Raw genomic sequence first — 24876 nt, forward strand, 5'->3', positions numbered from 1 at the left:
GGGACAAGACCTATTCATATATAGACCCTTCAAGTAGTCATTAGACATATTTAAAGTAATTTTTTCATAATTGCTAGGAAATAAATTAAAGATAATAATAGGTTTAGTATTGTTTTATTTCTTATTTCCTTTAATCATGCGCAAGTGGCTTTTGTTTCATTCTCTGTTTTGCAAGTTTTATCACTTTAATCAGTATCTCTGAATAAATTTTATTATCATCCCTTGTATATAAAATATACCTGACTATAAAATACAAATGCTATTATATTTTATAGTGAACGTTAAATTAGAAAGATTTCTTATACCAGATAAGGATAAATAAATCAAATAAAACTTTATTTTTCTAGTTTATTTTTTTAGAGAAGAACAACATACATATATAAATTTCTGTACATAAACTCAGCGTTATATACATACAATACAAAAAAAAAACAATAAAGATACATACAACTTCTTTGGTGAAAATATATACATAAAAATATAAAAATGTCATTAAAAAACGTAACAAAAAATACATGTCTTAGCTAAATAAATGATATAACAATAACTGTTTCCCGAAAAGCTGGAGGCTTACTACGAATAGATTTTATATTTGTCATTTTAATCATTTCAAAACTAAAATTGCATCGAATATTTGACCAGTTTGAAACCACACTTTAATTGAATGTATAGGAATTATAACAATCTGTGATATATTTCAACTGACATATATGTTCAAGTAATATTTAATCTTTTTATAGATCTGTATGATATGATATGAGGATATAAAATTTATCCAAGTAATCTGACATAAATGAAAATGTGCCTGGAAATCTATCTCCAAAGAAAATACAATTCTTTTTATATACGGGTATATCATCGTAGTAATAAAACTAAAAATAATAATCGGAATTTTACTTAATAATAACAATTTTTTTGAGTAAATTTGAGATTACAAAAAGACAATTTTATAAGTTTTTAACAATCTCAAATTTACTCAACGTCTTCCAAAACTTTAAATCATTTATAAGATAACGATCAAAAATAGTATCTAGTAATTTAATATTTTATATTTTGTTTGAAGAAACGGAACATTTTCTCCTTTTAAAATTAATTATACCAAAATCTTTTAGTTTAAGTCAATAAATAAATTTTGATGACTTTATTTTTATCTTAAAATATGTGTGCCGAAAAGAAATATATATATTGCATTAATTATCTTGGAGACATCAAAATACATATAACAATTATTGCAAAGAATAATTTGTTAAAGCTATTATTTTGTAAAAAGGAAAAAATTTTAAAGATTAAGTATGAAATAATTGCACAAATCTAAACAATGAAGTAAATAAAAATTCGGTTAAGGTTCTAACTATAAACGCTACAGTAGTTATATGAAAATTTAATAATTAATTAAAAAATGCCGTTTTCCGTTACAACAATATGGCTCAAAAAAGATAAACTTGTTATAAAATATTAGTTCTAACCACGCTTCTAAAACATTGTGATATCTTGTTGAGGCTAACATTATCCACTGATGGTTAACAATACCAATAACTATTAAATCCTGTCTGCTAAGGTTTGTGATTGAAAGTGCAAACATTTTTAAAGAGAACTCACTAGCAAATAGTTTGTTTTCATTTCCAAATAAAAACTGACCGTAAAAGATTTAAAAATGTTAAGAAAAAAACCATCATGGATAGAAAACCGTTGAGGTCGTAAATTACTAAACTAGAACTATAAATCGGTTGCCTTATACTTTTACCTTATTATTAGTTTAGTAATAGAATTATATAAAATATTATTATACGCTTTTCCATCCATGAGTATATATTGATTGATATTCGGTTCTATTATAAATTTATATTCAAAAGCTGTGATTTCAAGCCCCAATCGAATTAAAAAATTAGCCAAGATTAACCAAAAACTGTCACTTGCCAAATTATTTACTAGTGTTCTGAGAAACTTGTGAGGAAACGATATTTTTCCAAGATTTATTCAAAAAAGATATAAAAAAGTCCAATCTTTGTTAGTCATATTTTGTGTGGAAAAAACCGTTCCCTTTAAGTACAAAAGTGCCATATAAAAATTAATCGTTATCATAAATATAATAGTAATAATTATTATTAGTACTTGTGAGTATTAGCTCAAAAATGATTGTATAAATGCGTTCAAACAGTTTCAGTACTAAGGATTTGTTTATGCATCAAAATTTACATGTTGATGCGCATATTCTTTAAATACGTTTTAGCTTAAAATACGAATTAACCAAGACCATTGCAGATTTTTTTGCTTCGTCTCTCAAAAGTAGATAAAAACATACTAAAATTAAGGACGGAACATTAGAATTTTTATGTACAATAATTTTTAAAATAAATTAATCATATTACAGTTATTACAAAAACAATAACTTGCCTAACCAAATAAATTGTTCAGCGATTAAAACTAAAGTTTGTCAAAAATATTCGGGATTAGTTATTAAACTAAAAGAAGATTTTTGACTTGTCACAAAAAAATTAGCTTGGCCTTAAATCACACTTACTTACACACTCTGTTTATACTTAAATCAGTCAAAAACGCTCTTATCGTTAACCACAAAGACATTCTTATTTATCAAAAAGTTTAAATCTCGTCGCAGTTCAAGCCAAGGCTGTTTTAAGTTTTATAAGCGCAACTAAAATGAGTCAAAATGAAATTGCTCCAATTGTTAAATAACACTCGAAGGTAGTTTTTCATATTGTTGCTGTGATTGACTGCCCCTTCTTCGAGGAATGGTGCCACTTATTGCCACTGTTGCCATCTGAAACAAATATTATTTTATATAACATGTTATACGGGACGTTACAAAGTCAAAAAGTAGCTTTATTTGTAACTAACAAAATAATATTATGTACAAAGCCTTACATCTCTTAATTTGTAAATATCTAATCTTAATTTCTAAGTTAGTCAATACACAAAGCATATTCATTATTCTTTAACTTTTAGGTTGCATATAAAATAATAGAGGGTGAACTTAATTTAAACCAATATAGGACATATGAAGATCCAATCAAATAACATAAAAAAAACTACAAAAAAAAGCATCATACACCATTCAAACCTATTAACTAATTGAGAGAGTCATTAAAATATTCCTGCAGGGAATATTATGGTTTTGTTAATAATAGATTCTTTAATGTTTTTCGAAATTTCGTCGCACAGTGTTGTTTTCTTAATGAGGGGGGAGATAATTAAATATTTTTTTTTCGTTATAAATTATGGACTTTTTCACTTGCTCAAACCTCGGTATAGGTAAAGATAGCAAAGAAATCTGTCTTGTGTTATAATGGCTGAGTAAAATGCAGTTCTTCCCTGTATTTTCTGTGAACACGGCACACAATCTCCAGAATTAAAATGCAATACAATGTTAAGACAGCGTGATTAAGGAACAGTGGTCTACACGATTGTCGAACTTTAGCACAACACATCGCACGCAGTGCCCATTTTTGTAATAGGAATTCTGAGCGAAACAGCTATTCTAACCAAGACCCCCAGAATGGAACACCATAACGAAGATGTGATTCGATTAAAGAGAAATATGCTATACAATGATATAATACGAAAAGTAGATCAACTAGAAGAGAGTTTTCTATTTAACTGAATTATGTGGCTTTCAAATTTTAGGGAATCACCAATGTATAAGCCCAGGAACGTTGCAGTACATGAATGGAAAAATGTTTTATTGTTCAAAGATATGTCACCTAAGTCGCGCTTAAAGTTCAGAATATTAGTTTTGGAAATATTGAGCACGAGACGGTTGAAATTGGACGAACAATTGCACACTTCAACCTTTTAGGATCCCTGTTATGCCAAAGTATTGTTGTATCATCTGCAAAAACCGTATAGTGTCCACTAATATTCAATCGAGGCAAATCGTTAATGTACATTAAGAATAGCAGAGAATCCAACACTGATCCCTGTGGGACACCAAAATAAATAGGCAATTCAGAGGAACATGAATTATTAAACAAAACTCTCTGCTTACGATCTGATAGGTAAGAGCAAAAAAAACCACTTCAGAGCAACTTATTGGAAGTCATAAATTTTCAGCTTACGTCACAGGGTTGGGTGCTGCACGTAATCGACATATCACAGAATGCCGAAGCTGTAATGTCTTCTGTATTGAGCCTGAGATACAGCTCCCGAAGAATAGTAACAAATAGATTAGTACTTTAAGTTAAGCCTTAACACATGCGCTTAACGCTTAAATATTGTGACTTTTGTTATGTCATTGCTTTGCTCATTTAAACAACAATATTTAAAGTTAACTGCTAATAAGGCAAATTTATTATTATCTCCGGTACTTTTCAAGATATCTCTTTAATTTTTTTATTTTCTCATATCTATTGCAGGTTGGTAGCAAAAACTCAAAGAATGCTTTCAATGACATTACAGTCAATAGAAATCAGTTGAAAAGTACTGCAGTTGACCTTATCATACAAGAAAAATAACCCATAATGGCAGCAAATCACAATATTTTTGCGTTTTTAAGGTACTTAAAAACCATAGGTAACTTAAGGCTAAGTGTGCTCGACACAAGACCATTACAAAAAGACATAGACAAAGATGTGCTATGTACCGTTTTTAAATGGTGTCGTGGTTTTGAAAATGTCCTAAGCCTCGATCATGGCCCACGGCCGAAAGCGCTAGGCAGCAATTTTTTCTTTTACTATACACTAAATACAAAAAGTGCTGTGTTTAATTTATGAATTAAGCACAGCGTACAACTGATGCACTCATCACAATGTTTACGGAAACAATATTTATTGATGTATACGATACCCAAATTAAGACTAAATTAGAATAGTTGTACTCTTCAATAATATAATAGATGTCAGAGTTGGGATTCCTGAAGTGCGATTTACATTTTTTCTCTTCGATTTCCACTTATAAGTATTGTAATTTTTAAGCTAAAGTTGATGTTTAAAAACTAGCACCATCCAAGAATGTTCATACCGACGGTGCAACTCAAACCGAGAGAAAGATCACACATGTCTTGCACGAGGTCCCCATCAGACAGCAAACCTGCTATAACACAATTAAACCTAAAATGGTTCTATTTAGGTTTAGGGGCACTATAGTTAAACTATTCTTTGATGGCTTTTAAACCAATTGTTATTATGGCTTCAGAACCTCCATATAATCACAATTTGGTGTCAACGACAAAAATTAAAAAAGTCGTCAGAGATGTTCAGATAAACAATGTCATTTATATGAAACAAAACGCAAAAAAGAAATGCGGAAAAAATTTCGGTCTCAAAACTTATATATTAAAATTATAGATTAATTGAAATATAGGAAAAACTCTGGCTTGACGACAAACGCAGACTTCTCTGACAGCTGTATCTCTACATTTCTTAACAACGATAAGGTGTTCTTGTACCTCTTCGTCCAGACTATCCTACCAAAAAAATCTGCACATTGTAGGCAATAATACACCAAACTTTGATTGACATTTGTCTTAAAAGCTATGGTAACAAAAGGGGTAAAAATGTGGCTAATTAACTAAATGCAGGAAATGTCACTAAAATAGCCTAAATATCTAAAATTTTGTCCAGCGATATTTTGAAAGGATAAATAACAGGGTATGAGAGTTTGTACCGGTTATAAAATTTAAAGTAAAATTTGAATAAATCATCTAAAGGAAAACTATTATTTAAAGCTATGGTTTTGATTTTGTATTCTTTTTAAGCAGGCTTCAATAAAGGTTGTCGGTGGACTCCGAAAGAGATATTGTTGGAGTTTCTTTGAAGAAGCAAATCTAAGAAAGGTAGTATCTTATCTAATTCCGTTTCCAAAATAAATGTTACGTTATGATGGATAGAATTGATAAAAGTTAGCAAATCGGTAAGAACCCCATCACTATTCACCCACAAAAGAAAAACATCCTCCACCCATCTTTTGTAAACTCGTTTTTGTGAGAAAAGGCGACTAGACATAATCTGTTCCTCCAAATCACTCATAAAGTCTTGCGAAATTAAAAAAGTGTTTCAGTAATGGTTATACACTCCTGTGGAGAAAAAATGTTTAATATAAAAGGAAAGTCAAATGGCGTATTCTGGAATTACAACATATTTTAGGTATTCTTGATAGAATAAATATTTGAAAAGTAGTTTTCTTTAAAAGATTATTGAGCCGCGAGGGCAAGGCAAATCCATAAAAGAAACAATAGGTCTAACCGGGTAATCGTCCTTATGTATTTTGGGCAAACTATACAAAATTGGTGCTCTAGGGTTCATGGGGTGAAGCTAGACTTGGAAGTTCCAAAATGCTTCAAAGTTAAAAGACATTGTGGCCGAAGCTACTTTACTGTAAGAATTAAAAGTAGATTCTTTTTTACAGGAGCAAATTCATTACACGAAAAAAAATCGGTCACCTTAGCAACGTAACCAGGTTTATTCATGACACCTCAGCCATTTTTTAACACTTTTGTTATCATAGATTTTTTGACAACTAACTCACTAAAACAAAACTTAGTGAAGACTTTAGATAAACGAGATCCCCTCTCTAAATCTGGTGTATATTTCTCACAATGTTTACGCAAGCCAGTCAGGACGAAGAGCGTCCACTAAAATACAAGACCACCTTCTGAAGAAATGTAAATACACAACCATTACAGAAACCAAGTCGACTTTTGCTATCCATCTTCTATCGATAGACCATAGTTTTTCGGTTCGTTAAAATGTGTCAGTTATTCACCAGTACCACAAGAGTAAAAAGCTAGACCTTGAAAAAATAGAAATCACTAAAGTCAAAAAAGTTATTCAAACATGCGTAAATGATGTTTTCACCTTCCAGCCGGGATACATCTTTAATATTTTTACTTAGTCTTAGGCTTATTTTCTTTTACTCATAAATTATATATCAGGCCTCGAAGGCGTAATCAAGTTCTTGCCTGTAAAAAGCAAATGTGGCTTTATTGGTTCAAACCACATGACAGATTATAAATTTTGAGATAAAGACTTAGCGTTTTTTTCGTTGTGTTTCAAACTATATTAAGGTCTCTTTGACCAAAACGGACAAATTCTTTCAACAATGTCATTAATGTAACCCAAAAGTAATAAACACCCATAAAACCTAACTTTGTGGAATTCCGCAGCCGTAAATTCAAATATCACATCCCAGAATGTACAACAAACTGGAACCAAGAAAACGTAGAATGGACTAAGCCAGACTTAACATCATGCCTATTGACATGCAATTAATCAATTCCAACTGGTCTCAAGAGATATAACTTAAACATTCGTTTTAAGGATCATATTGCTTTAGAATTATTAAGTAAATACAGGGTGTTCGAGGCAAAACAGTCCACCCTGACAATCTTGAAAAATAAATTGTTTAACCAAAAACGGCCGAACACGTCAAATTTAATATTGATGGGGATATTTATTGGCAGAAATTACATTTTCCTGACGTCATTCATTCACCACCCAGAGCCTCCATGTCAATTTTTTAAAACGGGAATAGGGGACGAGTGATACCTTAAATAAAAGGTAATTTTATTCTTTATATAGCCTTATTTTACTTTTTTATCCCTTACGCTCCAGCATGTCACAATTGTGTAAGTCATAAGATATTTTAACTGTCCAAAACGATACGACACGATTGTGCAAGACACCTCTTTATGCTTTTAACGCATGGGCTGGATTCAGTAGCCATTTTCACTTCGGTAGAGGAGCATGAATTACCGTTTTTTTTTTGTTTTTTCGAATTCTTGTAACTTGTGATGGCGAATAACGGTAAGTTTCAACTCAAATTAATTTAAACCGTGTTTTTAATGTTAAATTATTTAAGTAATGCATTGTTTTCCCTAATAAGCTCAAAAATATTTTGCGGCAATTTTTAGAAGTGCGTACTATGTCGCTGTATCACAATTCTAACGGCTGGGAGCCAACCAATACAAATAAAAATCGGGTACCGTTTTTTAATAGTTATATTTTTTCTAGGATCCAAGGGATTATTGAACTTGGAGAGGCTCGCAGCCAATCCAGATGACGTGTATGAACTCCTTGATGACCTTGAATCCGATTTCGAGGTGGAAAGCGATAATGATGATGAATTTTTTGCTCCACCCGAACGCGTTTTATCGGAAGATGAAGAGTCCGAAAGCAGCAGCGACAGCAGCAGCAGCAGCAGTGACGAGGACGCGCCTAGACCTAGTACCAGCCAAAAAAAGTCTTCTGCTCTAACATGGGTAAAGCAGCCATTTGAAGGAAAAGAAATCCCTACTATGTTTGATAACCATGAACCTGAGCCAGTTTTGAGTCCATGGAGTTATTTTAGTAGATATTTCAATGATGAGTTTTTTGAAATGGGGGCAGCGTTAACTTCTCAGTATTACTTGCAACAACATGGTAGGGAAATCACTCCAAAATTGACTGATAAAGAAATTAGGCAATTTTTTGGTATGCATGCAATTATGGGATGTTTTAAGTTCCCTAGAATCCACCTTTACTGGAGTATCAAATATCGATTACCTCTCATAGCTAATGTTATGGCGCGTGACAGGTTTTATAAACTTCGAACGAATTTTCACGTAGTCGATAATCTATCAGTATCGGATGATATCAAAAAGAAGAATCATCTCTGGAAAGTTCAACCAATGATAGACCGAGTTCGACAAAGATGTCTTGAAATTCACAGGCCAGAGAATGGTTGTTTTTCAATTGATGAGCAAATGATACCCTTTTTAGGACGATGTCCTAATACGTCAATTTGTCAAAAATAAACCAAGGCCGGTTGGACATATAGCCGGTAAAGAATTTTGACATTACAACGTCTTGTGGTACAATATTGGACTTCGAAATATACCAGGGTTCCTTGACGCCATTGCCAGATCAACAACTTGGTTTAGGGCCATCAGTTATTCTTCGTTTAATACAAACCTTGCCACCTGGAAACTTTATTTTTTTTGACCGATATTTTTCCACAATACCGTTATTTTTAAAATTAAAAGAATTAAAAATGGAAGGAACGGGAACCATAATGATAAACAGAGTAAAAGGATGTGTATTTCAAAAAGATGCTACTATGAAAAGAGGCGACGCAGGTAAAAAATGATACGAAAGTATGTTTGACAAAATGGAAAGATAACAAATCAGTCGTCATGGCATCTACGGCTTTTGGAATAGAATCAGTAAAAACTGTTCAGAGATGGGATAAAAACACAAAAAAACATATGAAGTATCCTGTCCAAATGTAATTAAATTGATATTTGTGATCAAATGACTGAGGCTTATCGAACATACTTTAAAACCCGAAAATGGACATTTAAAACCATTCTACACTTATTTAACATAGCTATTGTGAATAGCTGGATGCAATATCGAAAAGACTGTAAAAAAAATGGATATAGCTCAAAGCAAATCTTAGATTTTTTGCAGTTTCCACTAGCATTAGGAGAATTTATGGTTTGTGGAACAAAAAAAAAGAAATCTAAACTATGAACACGCTCAAACGGATGAAAATGAAGAACCTTCTGCCAAGAAGGTAAGATATACACCTCTACCTTGTGAAGATAAAAGATTCGATGGGTTTGATCATTCGCCAGTACATGACGATCAAAAAATTCCCAATACTTGTCGCCTGGAATCCTGTCAAAGTAGATCAAGAATCAAATGTATTAAGTGTAATGTTTACTTATGTTTACAAAAAAACCAAAATTGCTTCAAAACATTTCATGTTAAGTAGTGTATTTTCGTAGAAATAAACATTTTCAATATATTTTTCGGTTTTTTTCACATTTGTGCCAGTATCATTTTGACTCCTATCCAACACAATCGTGAGAGTCCCTAAAATCTTAACAAATGTGATTTTTTTTTTTCTGAAAAAAATTAGGATCTCTAATGAGGTCATAATAAGCATTGGCGTAAAGTTTTGTCTCAAAATTCTAAAAAAAGTAGACTCGGGAGCGTAAGGGTTATGTTATCAATTCGTTCTCAAGAAATATGACTAAGTAGGTATGGATAAAATAAACCCTGATTTTAAATAAAAAAAAAAACAAAAAGTATCTAACACATCTAGTAATAGGGTTATCACAATACAAAATGGTATATATCACAAATGGTATTATCACAAATAGGGCTATCTAGAGAATAAAATTACCTTTAATTAACGGTATCAGTCGACCCCTATTCCCATTTTAAAAAATTGACATGAGGGCTCTGGAGGATGAGGGAATGAGAGAAACGCAATTTCGGCCAATAAATATCTCCCTCAATATTAAATTTGATGTGTTCTGCCATTTCTGGCTTGTTTATTTTTCAAGATTTTCAGGGTTGACTGTTTTGTTTTGGACACCCTGTATATATAGCCTTTCTGCCATATTTATATAAATATCTGGTTTTATTATAATACATCAGTGGAAGAAAATATGAATAATTGTAAGACGAATATTATTTTCTGCAACTTATCGCGGCATTAACAAATTTTTCAAGAGCTTTTGGAAAAAAATTGCGAATATCTTGGTTTAATGATATTAAACAGTTCATTTTTTTTATTGCAAGCTTTCGAATACAACCTAAGACGCCAAAAAATATTGAACAATGATACTTGATACTGAAAGATTTAATTTGTTGCAAATGATTTCGTAATCAGTTCGCAAATTTATACAAAGTCTTATTAACTATTGGAAATTTCGATTACTTAATAGCCTAACTAGTAAACTGGTTTTACACCCTTCACTACATTAAGTTTAAATAAGCTAAAATTTTCGATATCCATATTTTAGTGCAGTTCGAAATGTCAATATCTTAATATCTCATAAGTAAAATTTTAATATATATAATTAGAATGTATATTTGAATGAAAAACACTCTACAGAATAATGTTATCGCGTGTTTATAGCACAGACCAATAATAGACTTCGATGAAGTCCATTAATCGTTACATATACAGCGTGGCCAGATTTTACTTATTCTGATTAAATCAAAATACTTTGCAAGTGAAAAACATATAAATATATGTCATTGCTACTCCCCCTAACCACGTTTTATCTTAAAAATTTTTAGAAAAAAAAATTCGATTGCTAGTGGAGAATTTAAAGCTTAAGAAAATATAACAGTTACAATAAATGACAAATAAACAGAAGGGCAGATACAGTACAATACCCAATTACCAACAAAATCGAGATATATAAATTTTTTAGTCACACGTGATGTGTATCGATGATTATTTGGTACGTAAAAAGGCATTTATTGTGATTAATAATTATTCCTTATTAGGATTTTAATATTCAGTAACATATTCCGATGATTTTTAATATTCGTCGATGTTTAATTATACTGTAGTATAGGTTAAAACTATTTTTAAAAAAGGTTTCAAATAGAAATTCGCTTACCTCAGGGCATCCATAACTAAGCAAAAGTTCTACTAGATTTTTGCTATTAGCTGCATTCATATCTGAGCTACTGCCTTTTGAAGCCTGGCATTTAGCCGCCGCTATACTAGCTGCTGCTTTGGCATAAGCTAAACAAGTTCTACCATCTTGATCCACAGCTTTTACATCTGCACGATGCTGAAATATTAAAAAAAGAGTTTAAAAACTGGTATTTTACAAATTTTGTTAAGCAATTTTCATTTTTAAAACTCATTGACAAGGACAAGACAACCTCAAAACCCATGGTTTTAATTTGTCGTGGTCTAAAAAAAATTAAGAAACACAGCTTTTGTATTTTCTGCTACTTTCTATGAGTATAGTATTATTTTCTGGTAATAACAGATATTTTCTCAATATTTTCACTATATATCACCAAGTATACCCTCTAAATAGATCCGTGTGAATATTGAACTTTGTATATAATATTTGATTGTGGATGATGGGTTAATATGGCGTGCCCATATAGATGACTTATGCAAAAAACTCCTTTGAAGAACATTCTTAGACAGCCTAAAGCCTTTATGGATATAGGGAGTTTTTAAAATGTATAAGCATTTTTTTTATTCTTCTATTTCTTATGCTTTAATTCTATGTCTCGACTTCAGAAGAGAGCTTTGAGGATTATTTTCAATCTTTTAAAAGGGCGAACAAAAACAAGTATATTATGAGATACACCCCTAAAATCTTAAGTAGAAATAGGGATAGATAGATACATCATCTTGAAGCTCTTAAAAAGTGCTTTCCAATGATACCATAAAAAGACACATCCAGAAAATTCTTCCCTGTTAATCAAGAAAACAGTAAATAAAAAAAAATAATTTTTTTTTATTATTATTTAATTAAATGTTTAAAATGATGGCTACTAATATTAGTATATACTGGGATATCTCTTAATAATTCTAAACATGTCAAGCCTGTAGGTATTTTGTATTGGTTTATTTCCTATGTTTTTTTTTGCCGAAAAAAAGCGTTGTCTATGAATTCGCCTTTTATTATCACTTAATTTAGTTTAAAAGTAACTTGTACTAGTTTCATTATTTTATTTTATTTTATTACAAGAACAGTTGACCTTCGGTTAAGTTTAAATGAAAAGCACCACAATGGTGTACAGCATACATGAACATAAAGACATTATTTTCATTTATAGTTCTCAGGATAAAAATACTTCTTAAGGACAGCTCAAGGCATGTAGGTCAAATTGAAATTCTGGGTCAATAAACTGCAAATACTGCAAGAACTTGGTGGCGATGACCCTGAAAGAAGAAATCAGCTTTGTTAAATAATGACGGAAAGAATTACGACAGAACCTCGACTAGTTAAAGTTATTCAAATTCAAATCTTTATTATCCAAAATTGACACAATACAGTGTATGGAATTCGTCCATGTTCAAAGAAGCTAAAATTTCAAACATTATATACTTGAATCTGCACTATTACTAAACCTAGTTTACATACTCAGAAAAATTATTAAGTATATAAAACAGTAACAGAAATAAATAAATACGTTACAGCTAGTTATTACTCCGAAAGGTAGGTCTTAACATCATAGTAACACTAAGCTTTCAATTTTTTTTTAAATGTTGACAAACTATTACAATTTTTTATGTCATTTGGCAATTTATTAAATATTTTTGGACATATTTTCAGGATAAATTTTTTTGAAAGAGTTAATCTAGTATGCAACAAAGATAAATCATTTCTTAGTCTAGTTGGATAATTATGAAAAAAACCATTTGTCACAAATAAATTAAGATTCTTAAAAACAAATAAACACACTTGAAATATATGCATACACGGAACAGTTAAAATCTCAAAGTGATTAAAAAGCGATCTACAGGAAGTTTTAGGGGGTACTCCCGCCATACATCTAATAACTTGTTTTTGACCCATAAATACACGATATGCATACGCTGAGAAACCCCAGAATTGGATCCCATACAGAATCCTAGAGTGGATTATGGCATAGTACACACAAACTAACTGGTTTTTATTCATTAAGGACCTAATATTTCTTATGGGATAACAAAGGCTACTTAATTTTAATGCCAAATCATTGTAATGTGCCTCCCATGAAAGAGTGCCATCTAGTATCAAGCCAAGAAACTTTATTGTTTATTGACGTTGCAAGAAACTATCGTTATTGCTCAAATGTATGTCAAGATCAAGATTTAATTGACCCCGATGAGTGCAAAAGACCATATAATTTGTTTTCTTGGTATTAAGAAAAAGTTCATTTAGAGTAAACCAGTTATTTAGCTCGTGCAATGCTTTTCCCGCAGTAATGTGTATATTTTCTGTACTTTGTTGCCAAACAAGGGCTGATGTATCGTCCGCTTACATAGTAACGTGACTATACAGTAAATTTGTAGGCCATGAATTTACAAATATAAGAAACAACACAGGCCCGAGCACCGAACCTTGAGGTACTCCCAAATCAGTGTGAAGATTGTTTGAACAATATGAACCTAATTTATTCCTTATTTCCACGTATTGTGTCCGAAATGCTAAAAAGGAGGCGATGATATTAGCTTCAGTGATAAGTGTGTGAATGTGTAGGAGTATTATTTAAAGGGGCATGTTAATAAGGAAAACTGTCGTTACTGGAATGATGAGAACACACATGTATTTATAGAAGGGCATACTTAGTTCCCCCAAAAAATAATATTTGGGATGGTATTGTCGGCCCAATATTTATACCAGGAAATTTAAATGGCGACATGTATGCTGAAATGTTACAGAGGTCTATCGAACTACTAAGAATGCGGGAATTAGAAAATCAGAGGAACATATACAGAAATGTATCTTTAGAAGAACGCCTACTACAATTCCAACAGGATGGAGCACATCTTCATTATGTAGTTCTCGTTAGTCAATGGTTGAATGATTATTATCCTAACTAGTAGATTGGAAGAAGAGGTTCTATTAAATGTACAGAACCACCTAGATCCCTGGACCTAACATCTATTCACTTCTTTTTATGGAGTCACCTAGAATTTGTGGTTTTTAAAACGCAATCTGAGTCGCTAGAGGCAACTCCTCTATAGAATAGTTCAAGAATACTGTGTTATATCCAGAGAAACATTTGTAAATGTAGGTAAAAAATTTGAAAGTAGGCCGAGCGTTTTCTCAAAAAATCATGTCGCTAATTTTTATCAAATTTATGCGGAACTTTAGGCGGTCACTGTATATATGAATTTTATTGTGTTAATAATTTAATAATTAAAATTACCACTAAAAGCACGTGCTGCTGCTCTAGCAGACTTATTTTGTTGATAATAAAAGCCCTCCAACTCAATTTTTTATTGCAGCGTATAAACCATTGTTATCAATACTGTCAATATCACCACGGCTAGCTTAAACAAATAGTTTGTGCTACTGCTATTATTGCTTACTTCAACAAAATACCGACACTAAAATAAAAATAACTAAACCAACAAGTGTCGAAAAATGCAAGTATTTACTGCATATTTTGATGTTCTTGTCAAAACAATTTTAATTTTCGGAACGTATTTTTTTTCTTGATTAGAGATAACTGCATAAATAAAAAAAAGAAAATTTATGCAGGCAACAAAATTGCTTAAAATTGAAAAATTGATTTAAACTTTTAAAGAATGTCAGCCACGTTTATTCACATTTCTTGAGAACGAATTGATAAAATAAAAATAAAGCTACATAGCCCTATTTTTATACTAATAAAATTACCTTTAGTTCAAGATATCACTCGAGGCCTAGTCCCATTTAAAAAAAATTGACATGAATGCTCTAAGGAGTGAGGGGATGACATCAAAGAAACGCAATTTCTGTCAATAAATGTTCCCCTCAATATTAAATTTGACGTGTTCGGTCGTTTTTTGCTAAACAATTTATTTTTCAAGATTTTCAGGGTGGACTGTATATGTAGATCGCTTGTTATTTATTTGTTGAAGTATAGTTTGATTATCTCATCTCCATAATATCTTATAACTGTTTAGTTAGAACTGGCCAACTAATATGTCAACAACTTCTTAACAGATTTTCATTTCCTATGACGTAACTTGAGAGTTAAATTAGGACAGTCATTTGTTTTCTTTGATTTCCCATATTACCAATTAAGCTATGCATCCACCTATTGCGATTGCTTAAGCTTTAAAGCTGTTGAGATTATAGACATAAAATTTTAATAATTTAAAAATCATATCAGGGAATTGCATTGATTATCATCTTTTTAATTATATATATACTTTGTAACTATATTAATATGATGCAATTTTCATCTGCATTTTTCTCTTATATGTTGATAAATAATTTGAATTTTTTTTTTTTAATTTAATCTGATTTTGATGATAATTTTTTTTATTGATTTGAAATTATACTCTTGCAACTTCGTGTATTTAATAATGAATAAACGAATATTTTTCAACTTACCCAAATAAGTAATTGAGCTACTGCCAAATTGCCCATTGCGCAAGCCAGGTGTAGCGGCGTCCTTAAATCTCTTGGACCTACCGTGGTGTTTACTTGCTGGGTATTCGTCAGAGCCAACACATGGATGATTGATTTAATGTTGGAACTGCAAACTGAATCGATAAGCTGCTGTCCAAGCGGCATTGTATTGTTAGGAGGAGGTAGGAATTCCTTATGCTCGTATTTTGATCGTATCCACCTTTCCTAAAAAACCAAAAGCGAATATATTAGAATCAATATCTCTTCAATGAGAAAAGTGTAAATTGTGTAAAAAAAGTGTAAAAGTATATTATAAAATATTAATATATAAAAATAAAATATTATTATATATTTTATAATATATATAATATATGATAAAATATTAAGCTTGTATTTTAAGCACAATAATTACCTTTTCTTCTCGACTAGATGCAGGAGTTGGTTTGCTGCGGTTGTAAGTTTGACACTCCCATACGGAATTTGCTAATGAATTTCCAATGTTCAGCATGACGCTTTGATTTCCGGGACTGCAAAAATAAATATTTTTTAAGAATTGGTTTATGTCAAATTTAAACAAAGCTCCTATTTTCATAAGGACCTTTTCATACAACCGTTTTAAGACTTGATATAAAGCTTTTCTTTAGTAAAAAAAAATAATTTTAGTGCCATTTATTATTTGTTTCTTAGTTTAAAATTCTAAAATCATTTATAAAAAAGGAACTTGTAAGTATCCAATTGAGAAAAAAATAGTTTTTAAGACATTATATTCCGATGAAATGACGGTTCGTTTGTGAAAAGTGAGGAGCAGGCTACAAATTGCCAATGAGTGATGAAAATGCTTGCAATAGGTCCACTCAATAATGGTATATCACTAACTTGCTATTAATTTATGCTGTTTCTATAAAAAAAATAAAAACTTCAAATTTGATTTCGATTTCTCGGAAGCCATTTTCTGTTCTCTTTTATATATTTTTTATAAAAACCATCACAAATTAATGGCAAATAAGTGATATAGCATTATTCAGTTCTTCATTCCGAGCATTTTCATCACTCATTGGCGATTTGTAGCGTGCTCTTCACTTTCCACGAACGAACACGTCATTTTCATCGGACTAAGTATGTTACCTTAAGTAGTAGATTATGTTAACCATTAGCATATTAAAAGGAAGAAGGGAACTTAGGAGTCGATAGACCCTAGCTCTTGGATATATCAGAAAATAAACTACTTACGGCCATTCGTCCAAGTCCAGCGACCTAACCCTAGAAATGTGAGAACCCAAATTTCGGTGAATCCCTGAGCATTCTATGCACATTAAAACACCCAAGTTTAGGCTAGCCCAATCAGGATCTGAAAAAAATTAATTTTAAGTTAAATAATTTCACATTTTGAGTGTGCTATTTTAATCTTTAAGTTCATCAATCAATTGGTGTTTTAGAAGTTTTGCAATCTATGTTCTGTTAAAAAAGATTTTAAAAAAATCGAAAAATTGAGGTATTTTTGCCAATTTGTATTTTTGTTTGTTTAAATTTTCTTTAGCTTTTAGAAACCATTCACCAAAGTTAGGTAAAAGATGATGGATCAGATTTGAATTAAGCCAATTCAAAGTTAAAGATTTTTAGTTTTAATTTAACTCCCAAGTTTTTTGTAATTAATCACGCGTTTCAATAATAAATAATAATACCTTTCTATTAAATTATGAAATGGATTCGAGAAATTAAAATAAACTTGGTTGTCCTTAATTTTTACTTGTATACAATATGATTTTTAATTTCAAGACAAAGTTCTTACTTAAGCTTTTACTTACTTATACTTTTTACCAACAAAAATAATTAGTTATATGAAAAATTTATTATGTAAAAAAAACAAAACAATGATGCAGAAATTTGAAACAGCAACAGATTTTTTTTTGAGAAAATGGCTTTAAATACCTTTCAATGTATTTCCGGTTACATCAGAAGTAAAATTTTGTATACAGTTGTGACAGAAAGATTTTAGAACATAAATATATAAAAATAATTAAATGTCTAAAATGGCTCCAATCATGTTTTTGATTTGCTTTAAATATTGACATTCAATGTCTTTCTGATTACGGCAGAAGTTACATTTTTTATACAGTTGTAGAAATGTATAAAATGGCCCCACTCACGTTCTGATTTGTTTTAAATTACAAAAAAAAGGGAAAAAATTTTCAATATATAAATATATTTACAATTTATATTTAAATTTACATTTACAATAATATTTTTTTTCCTAAAATACCTACCAATAACAAAAATATACAGGATGTCAAAAAAAAATTTTTTTTAATAAAAATCATTTTCATAAATAAATGGAGAAAATTAATATTAGGCGATTTACACAAATTTGCAATAAATGTTTTTAGGGAAAATGGCTTTAAACCGAAGTTAATAGCGACTCGGGTCAAACTGAAAGTGGTATTCAATGTTCTAAAGCTATCTTTTAACCATAAAACATTACCTGATTTTTAAAATGTTCGAACAAGTTATCGCTTCGCTAGTAATATTGTTGAAACCCAAGATGTCAAAATATATTTCGTTTTTAAATTGTAAATAAACGTGATATTTAACAACAATTATAGCAAAAAGTAGAGTTTTAATTACACCCCAATTAACAATTATTAAATAAACTAAAAAACCACAATAGTAAGAAAAAATTATTAGAATCATATTTTTACTTACTAGGTGCGTCACAATCGACGCAATACCCGTTGCCAGGCACCCTGCTTTTGATTGCTTGAATTGATGCAGCTTCGCTCGGATTACTTTTTGCTTTGGACGTTTCGTTCAGCTGAAGCGAGTTTAGGATTTGCTGCTCAATCGCGGCCACCCAACAGTCCCGCTCCTCCACTGAACTGGCATCGAAATTCCACTGTTTCCCCTCCAGGGAAACTATGTAGAATTCGTACCCTTCAGCATCTGTAAATACGTTTATTTCTGAAATATTTCGTTTAAAATACCTGATTATCTAAAGTTAAATAATTTTCTTAAACAGACTAATTATGTGGTACCGTCTTTGTTCATTGTGAAGAAGGTATCAAAAATTGTACATACATTGTAATGAAATTACGTCATTATTTGTTCGGCAAAGTCTATAAGCCTCCATACCACGTAAAACCTTAATGGTGTTAAAAAGGAGGAAAAATTTATTACGGGACTTTTAATACCATAAAGGTTTAATATGATAAGACGGTATACAGGCTTAAAAATTACTTAATAATACATGTCCAGAAGAAATGTATTATTAAGTAATTTCATTGATATCATATTCCCGATCCGTTCTTCAATTTTAACGGTTACAGTGAAATATGCTTACATATACGACAATAAAATTAGTGCTTTACTGCTTTAGCATTTTAAAGTGTTATATTGACAGGACTGTAAATGTGAAAACCATCATTTGGCAGTTTTGTTGATTAGCTAGTTACAAAATGTATGTCAAGATAATTTATTGCTACAGGAACGTTATGAAATTATTAAAATTTATTTTTTTGTAAAGGAGACTTATCATGGATTACGTACACGTTATGGTCTACATCATTATGCAAAACTCATCAAATCGATAATTTCTTTCCAATTGTTATCAAAAATCAACCAAATGAATTCTGGTTTCAAGAAGGAACCTATTGCTTTATTGTAATTACCTTTTGGTGATGTTATACCAATAAATGGTGAATTATTATTATATTGATAAAAAAATAATATTATCCGACATTAAAACGATTTTCAAAGATTTTGATGTTTTCTTTTTGTTTGCTCTAAAGTTCTAAATCACTAACTTGGTCATGTTTTGAATAATTGCCGAATTTATGTCAAATGCAATATATATATTTTTAGATAAGTATCAACAATAATTCTGCTTTATAAATTTATTTTAGAAGGATTCTTGTTAATGTAAATAAATAGTACTTCCTCATTTTCCATTACTTTTATAATTAAGAGGTATTTGTACTTAGTGAACCACTATAATGCAAACCAAATATTTTATGTAATTTGATTGTGATTCCTATCCTGCACAGGAGCTTTTTTAATACTAGTAGTCGGAGGTGACATTAAATGATTGGCCTGTAAAATATTGAATCTTGACTTGTATTTTTCCGTATTTTCGCCCTCTTAGTAAAATTTTGAGTAACGCGCTAGGCCTTTTGAATAAAAAGTCGGTTGCGCTCATTAATATTTCGGGCGTTTTAGTAAATCTTTGGTTCAAATTAAATTTCGATAGACTGGTCAAATTTTAAACATAACAAACTTACCTCTGAGTTAAATATTGAGTGGTTGAATATCTAATTTAGTTAACAAGGACAATCTTCCAGGTCTATACAATTTTAATTTTAATATAAATATTACAACCTTCATCCCTATTTGGTTGGTTAACAAATATCTTATACTTTGTGAAATTAAATTTTGAATTTAAAAGTTTTACCACCAGTGAGGAAGTAAAATTGCATTTGTTATTCTAGCAGTAGCTACTAGAGTCTAAGATAACTTGAACTTGATTGAAATTTCGATTTCTTGAATCAGTGGAATCTTTAATCTTTAAAAATGTTAAAAAAGCATAAGTGATTTTGCTTACCATCATATTCCGAATTTTTGACGCCACTACTTTTTACTCTTCTATGGCGTTTTTTCACATGCGGCGTCTCGGTTTTACTAATTTCTCCGTTTAAGAATGAGTTGCTACTTGATAAAGTCATACCTAAAAAAAAATAATTCCAATTCAAAATGGTTTTCTTTGTCACATATTACAATATAAAAATGGAAAATATTAATTATCTTCGTTGACAAGTAAGACTACTCCTTGATTATAAAAAGCGTTACTCTAAGCCTACGCATATCATGGGTGAAAAGGCTTTAGACTAGAACATAGATTGAAAATTGTTTGAAAAGATAATACATCAATCCCAGACACAGCATGTCAGACTGTAGGGCAGCAGCGATCAGAGAAAACACAAGGAAAAGGCGAAACGAGAACTTTCATAATCCCACCCGATAGTACGAAATGTGGGTTAGCCTTGGCAAACACAATATATCACCAAAATAGTGAATTCCATACCTTTAACTCAGTCAGTTAATTAAAAAAACAAAAGAACTTAAACTCATGGTAGAAAAATTAATTACCAGAATTAAACAGTTTTATTACCGTTTCTAAAATAGAGTCTCTAACAAACAAACGAAAAATTTTTATTTTTAATTTTGGATAATTAATTATCAAGGGTTATTCAAATACGGCGGGTCGATGTGTGTTTGTGGTGGCCAAGGGTACTAAGGGCCGGGCCAGTTTTATAAATATTTTTAAAACTGGTTAAAGTTAACTTTAACAAATCAAAATACCCTTAGCAATAAAATGTCAGTTTTATAAACGTCTCATTTCTTATTCTTTGAGACGTTATTAGGGCCATGTGCTACTGTCAAAAGATAAAATTTTCGTGTTTTTATTTTGGATTGGCTTGGCCGTAGATATGCTTCTAGAAGCAAAGCCTCTGCAACCTAAAGAACTATAAAAAATGGCGGAATTTTATATGTCATAACAGATGCTTGACAGTCCGGTAGTCTCGAGGAGTAAATTCGTTTTTTTACCGCCATCCAGGAATAGAAGCTTTTTCAATGTTAGGCTATATTCCAACTTATTGATAGAATATATATCAAAAACCAGGATTTTTTTATAAAGTTAACTTTAACTGTGTTAAAAATCCATAAAAACCGAACTGAATAATAAAATATATCTATGCGTAAACTCTCTAATACAAAATTTCTGAGAACGCCTAATATAGTAAGAACTATTTTGCAAACCCAGTAGCACAGATTACCTAAACTAGTTTAGGTAATCTGTGCCAGTAGTATGACGATCGCAGCGCGAAATTAAGTCTAATTTTGATTTCGGGATGCACATCGGTCGTTCTATCTTTTGTTATTTTATTTGTCGCGTAATAGTATCCTCTATGTTTTTGAAGGTGGTAGACAATGGTACAGTGAAAACATCTTGTCGAACTTTCTTTTTTTTCAGTATCCTCTATTATATCGTGTTTTCATATCTTCAGTTATACTATTAAATTTGTTTACGAATCAGCGCGGAGTTTTATTTGTTCTTTCATAAACTGATACCCCATCCACCCGATAAAGTTTACTTCTGCATTTTAAAGTTAACTGTAACATGTGACGTTATTCCACAAGTTAACTTAAGGTTATCTGTCAAAATACTTTTATAAAACTGGGGGGCCTGTCAAATGTGTTCAAATTTAGTAAGTAATGTTTTACAGCAGATCCCGTTTAAGTCAAGTCTGCAAAGATCAGAGACACACTGGACGACCGGTGTTAAACAATCAACGTACATTAGAGGAACGTAGTAATGTCGGCCGAAAGCATCGTCGCTCTCTATGAAAGTGTGCAGGAGAATCCGAATAAGTGGGTTCCTAGACGAGAACAAGCACTCGGCTTTCCCAGATTTAAACTTGGCGAATTCTGAGTTAGGACACAAGATCCAACTGACACAGAAATTCAAAGGTTATAACCATTACTAATGTCCATAATCTTTGACTGGACTTTGGAATATTTGATACAAAATGACTTTGGTGAATATCAACAGTCAACGGATACAATACAACCCTTTCTATTGGCTCAAATTGAACAATATGCATGTGAAGAACATGTCGTTTCGGCAAGTCGGTGCTACGTGCCATATAGCGAATAAGTAATTTAGACATTTTCCATTCCAAGATTGGTGACGTGAATTGGTCACCAAGATCCTGCGACTTCAGCTCGATATATTTTTAATTGTATTTTTTTAAGCCGCACTTTTAGACCAATAAGCCGCAATCAACTGATACCTTAAAAGTCAACCTAGCCATCGCTCTAATTCAACACCAGACTTTCAAATGATGTCATGTTCCATAATGACATAAATGTCTATTTTAAATAAAAGAAGAAGTTTGTTCATAGTTTCCACACAGCTTATTTCGTTACACTTAAACATCGACCCATCCTTATTGAAAAACCCTTTATTAATTACTTAAGAATTCATGGCTTAGCTTTGTGGGTACAAGAAACTCGAACCGTAAAAATAAAGTTTTCAGAAAAATATTAAAGGAGATTGACCATACAAGCAACAAAATAAAGTTGAAGCAAAGAATTAAAAAGCTGATATTCAATGATAAACTCATATTTCACATATTAAGATATATGTTTGCCTGCATCATCAATATTGATAATATAAATATTTTAAAACTAAATTAAAGGGTTAGGTTATAAGTAATCTAAGTAGTTTATAGGTTAAAAGTAATTTATTTATATACTTGTAACTATTTTATAAAAATCTTCTCCTTCATTAAAGTTTTAAGGGAAGTAAAGTTTAAAGTAAAGTTTAAAATGAAAATATTATTAATTTTAATATATTGGTCTAGATTGGTACATATTTCAAGCTGTAACTTACTGGTTTACGCTTTCCGAGATAATTAATTTTATCTATCTTGATACAAAATGTAGTAAAGAAATCTAAAATTATAACAAGAAATTGTCCTAATTACAAACACGTATTTTACAGACTAAAATACGTGTCCTTTTGAGAAAAGTCCCCAAAAATTAGGACGCGTGGACCAAAGTCTTACATATAATGAAATAAATAAATCAATTATTAAAAAAAGGTGTCTACTAAATTTATTTTTTTATTAGCGTTAGCCAATAACTAACAAAAAAAAATCTAATTAAAATAGCATAATATAAATTTAATGTGTTATAAAAACGACTTTGTGATTATCTAATTAGAATTTATATATTTTTTTAAAATCTATATTTAGAGCACCGTTAAAATTTTAAGGTGAAAAATGTAAGAGATAATTTCTAGGCTATTCAGAAATAATTTCACTTCATAAAATTTTCATGGATTAGTTACACCCAATAGTACACATTTCACATAGTCTCAATGTCCAATAAACGTATAAAATATTTAAGATGTAAAACCAAGTAATCAATCTTTGCAGCGCTCTACCACTTTCCAATAAATTTTATTTTCATTTTCTATTTACCTTCATCTCCACTTTGCTGAGCATATTTTGAGCTAGGGTCTTTAACAGTCTCAAATGCAGACATTAAAACCTTTTCTGTAGGTCGCTTGTCTCTACCTAATAGCGACAGCCCACCGAGATTCTCGTGTAGTGCAGATCCATTTCCGCCATATCCTTGACCTGCTACAGTCACTATGGACTTGGATCCTAAGAGAATACTTTGTTTTTATGTAACTCAATAAGATTCGGAATACGCACCTCTCGGTTTCTGGCCCGGAACCTTAACAGTAACATATTGCAACGAGATTTCTTTTCCATGAACGTCGTCCATATAGTCATGTAAACTAGGATGGTAAGTCAGCCTTCCATCATCACAGAGAGTTACGTATTTCTTTTTCCAGTCCTTGTTTAAGGGTTTACTGGATTTTTTGTACAAATAGCCCTAAAAATATGTTATTATTCGTATTTACAATATTAATAAATATTATTTTTTTATTTCCAAACCAAAAAATACCTGAAAGAAAAGTATTATTTGTTTTTATTAAGCAAATAAAAGCCAGCCGATTTAGATATTTAAAAACCGTGGCCGTATTAATATTAAAACTAATACTTAATAATAATTAGGTAAATAATCGACTTCTTAATTTTGGAGGGTAAAAATGTTTTTCATTTGAAATTAAGTAGTGGCCTTCAACTCAACAATCTTTTGTATGAATTTCTGGTGAGGAAACGGACTTGGAAATTTACCATCCTTGTGTAAACCAGGCCCTAATAAGCAAAGAATCTGTGGAATAGTTGTTTCAGAAGGAAGTAACACATCATATTTCTTAGTGAACTTTAACTTTCTTATTTTTTTTAGCTTTTTCAAACCTGAAACATCCATGTACGGAACATTATTAACATGGGCTTTATCACAATATTGTTGAGCACCAAGGATACGAACCTGAATTTGGGCGAAGAATAGGATTATGTATATAAAGCCTTTCTCTAAGTTGTTCACAATATATTTATGTATTCGCAAAAGGTATCTCTGGACATCTTTGA

The 24876-nt window shown here is 30.9% G+C and overlaps 1 protein-coding gene across 3 annotated transcripts in view; it reads right to left on the bottom strand.

Moving 5' to 3' along the window:
• Positions 1 to 987: 987 nt before the first annotated feature.
• Positions 988 to 24876, bottom strand: part of LOC126735774 (centaurin-gamma-1A) — a 293447-nt gene continuing 269558 nt past the window's right edge. For 2 of the 3 annotated variants that reach the window (XM_050439880.1, XM_050439879.1), the window contains 9 exons: positions 24091 to 24274; positions 23854 to 24039; positions 20409 to 20531; positions 18518 to 18754; positions 17048 to 17165; positions 16230 to 16344; positions 15800 to 16042; positions 11357 to 11533; positions 989 to 2779 (listed from right to left, as the gene is read on the bottom strand). In XM_050439880.1, coding sequence (XP_050295837.1) covers positions 2687 to 2779; positions 11357 to 11533; positions 15800 to 16042; positions 16230 to 16344; positions 17048 to 17165; positions 18518 to 18754; positions 20409 to 20531; positions 23854 to 24039; positions 24091 to 24274 — 1476 coding nt within the window. In that variant the 3' untranslated portion in view covers positions 989 to 2686. Of the gene's footprint in view, positions 2780 to 11356; positions 11534 to 15799; positions 16043 to 16229; positions 16345 to 17047; positions 17166 to 18517; positions 18755 to 20408; positions 20532 to 23853; positions 24040 to 24090; positions 24275 to 24876 lie in introns of all 3 variants that reach the window. The other variant, XM_050439881.1, reaches the window with a different exon arrangement.

The sequence above is a fragment of the Anthonomus grandis genome, chromosome 4 (assembly GCF_022605725.1).
Source record: "Anthonomus grandis grandis chromosome 4, icAntGran1.3, whole genome shotgun sequence".
Lineage (NCBI taxonomy): Eukaryota > Metazoa > Arthropoda > Insecta > Coleoptera > Curculionidae > Anthonomus > Anthonomus grandis.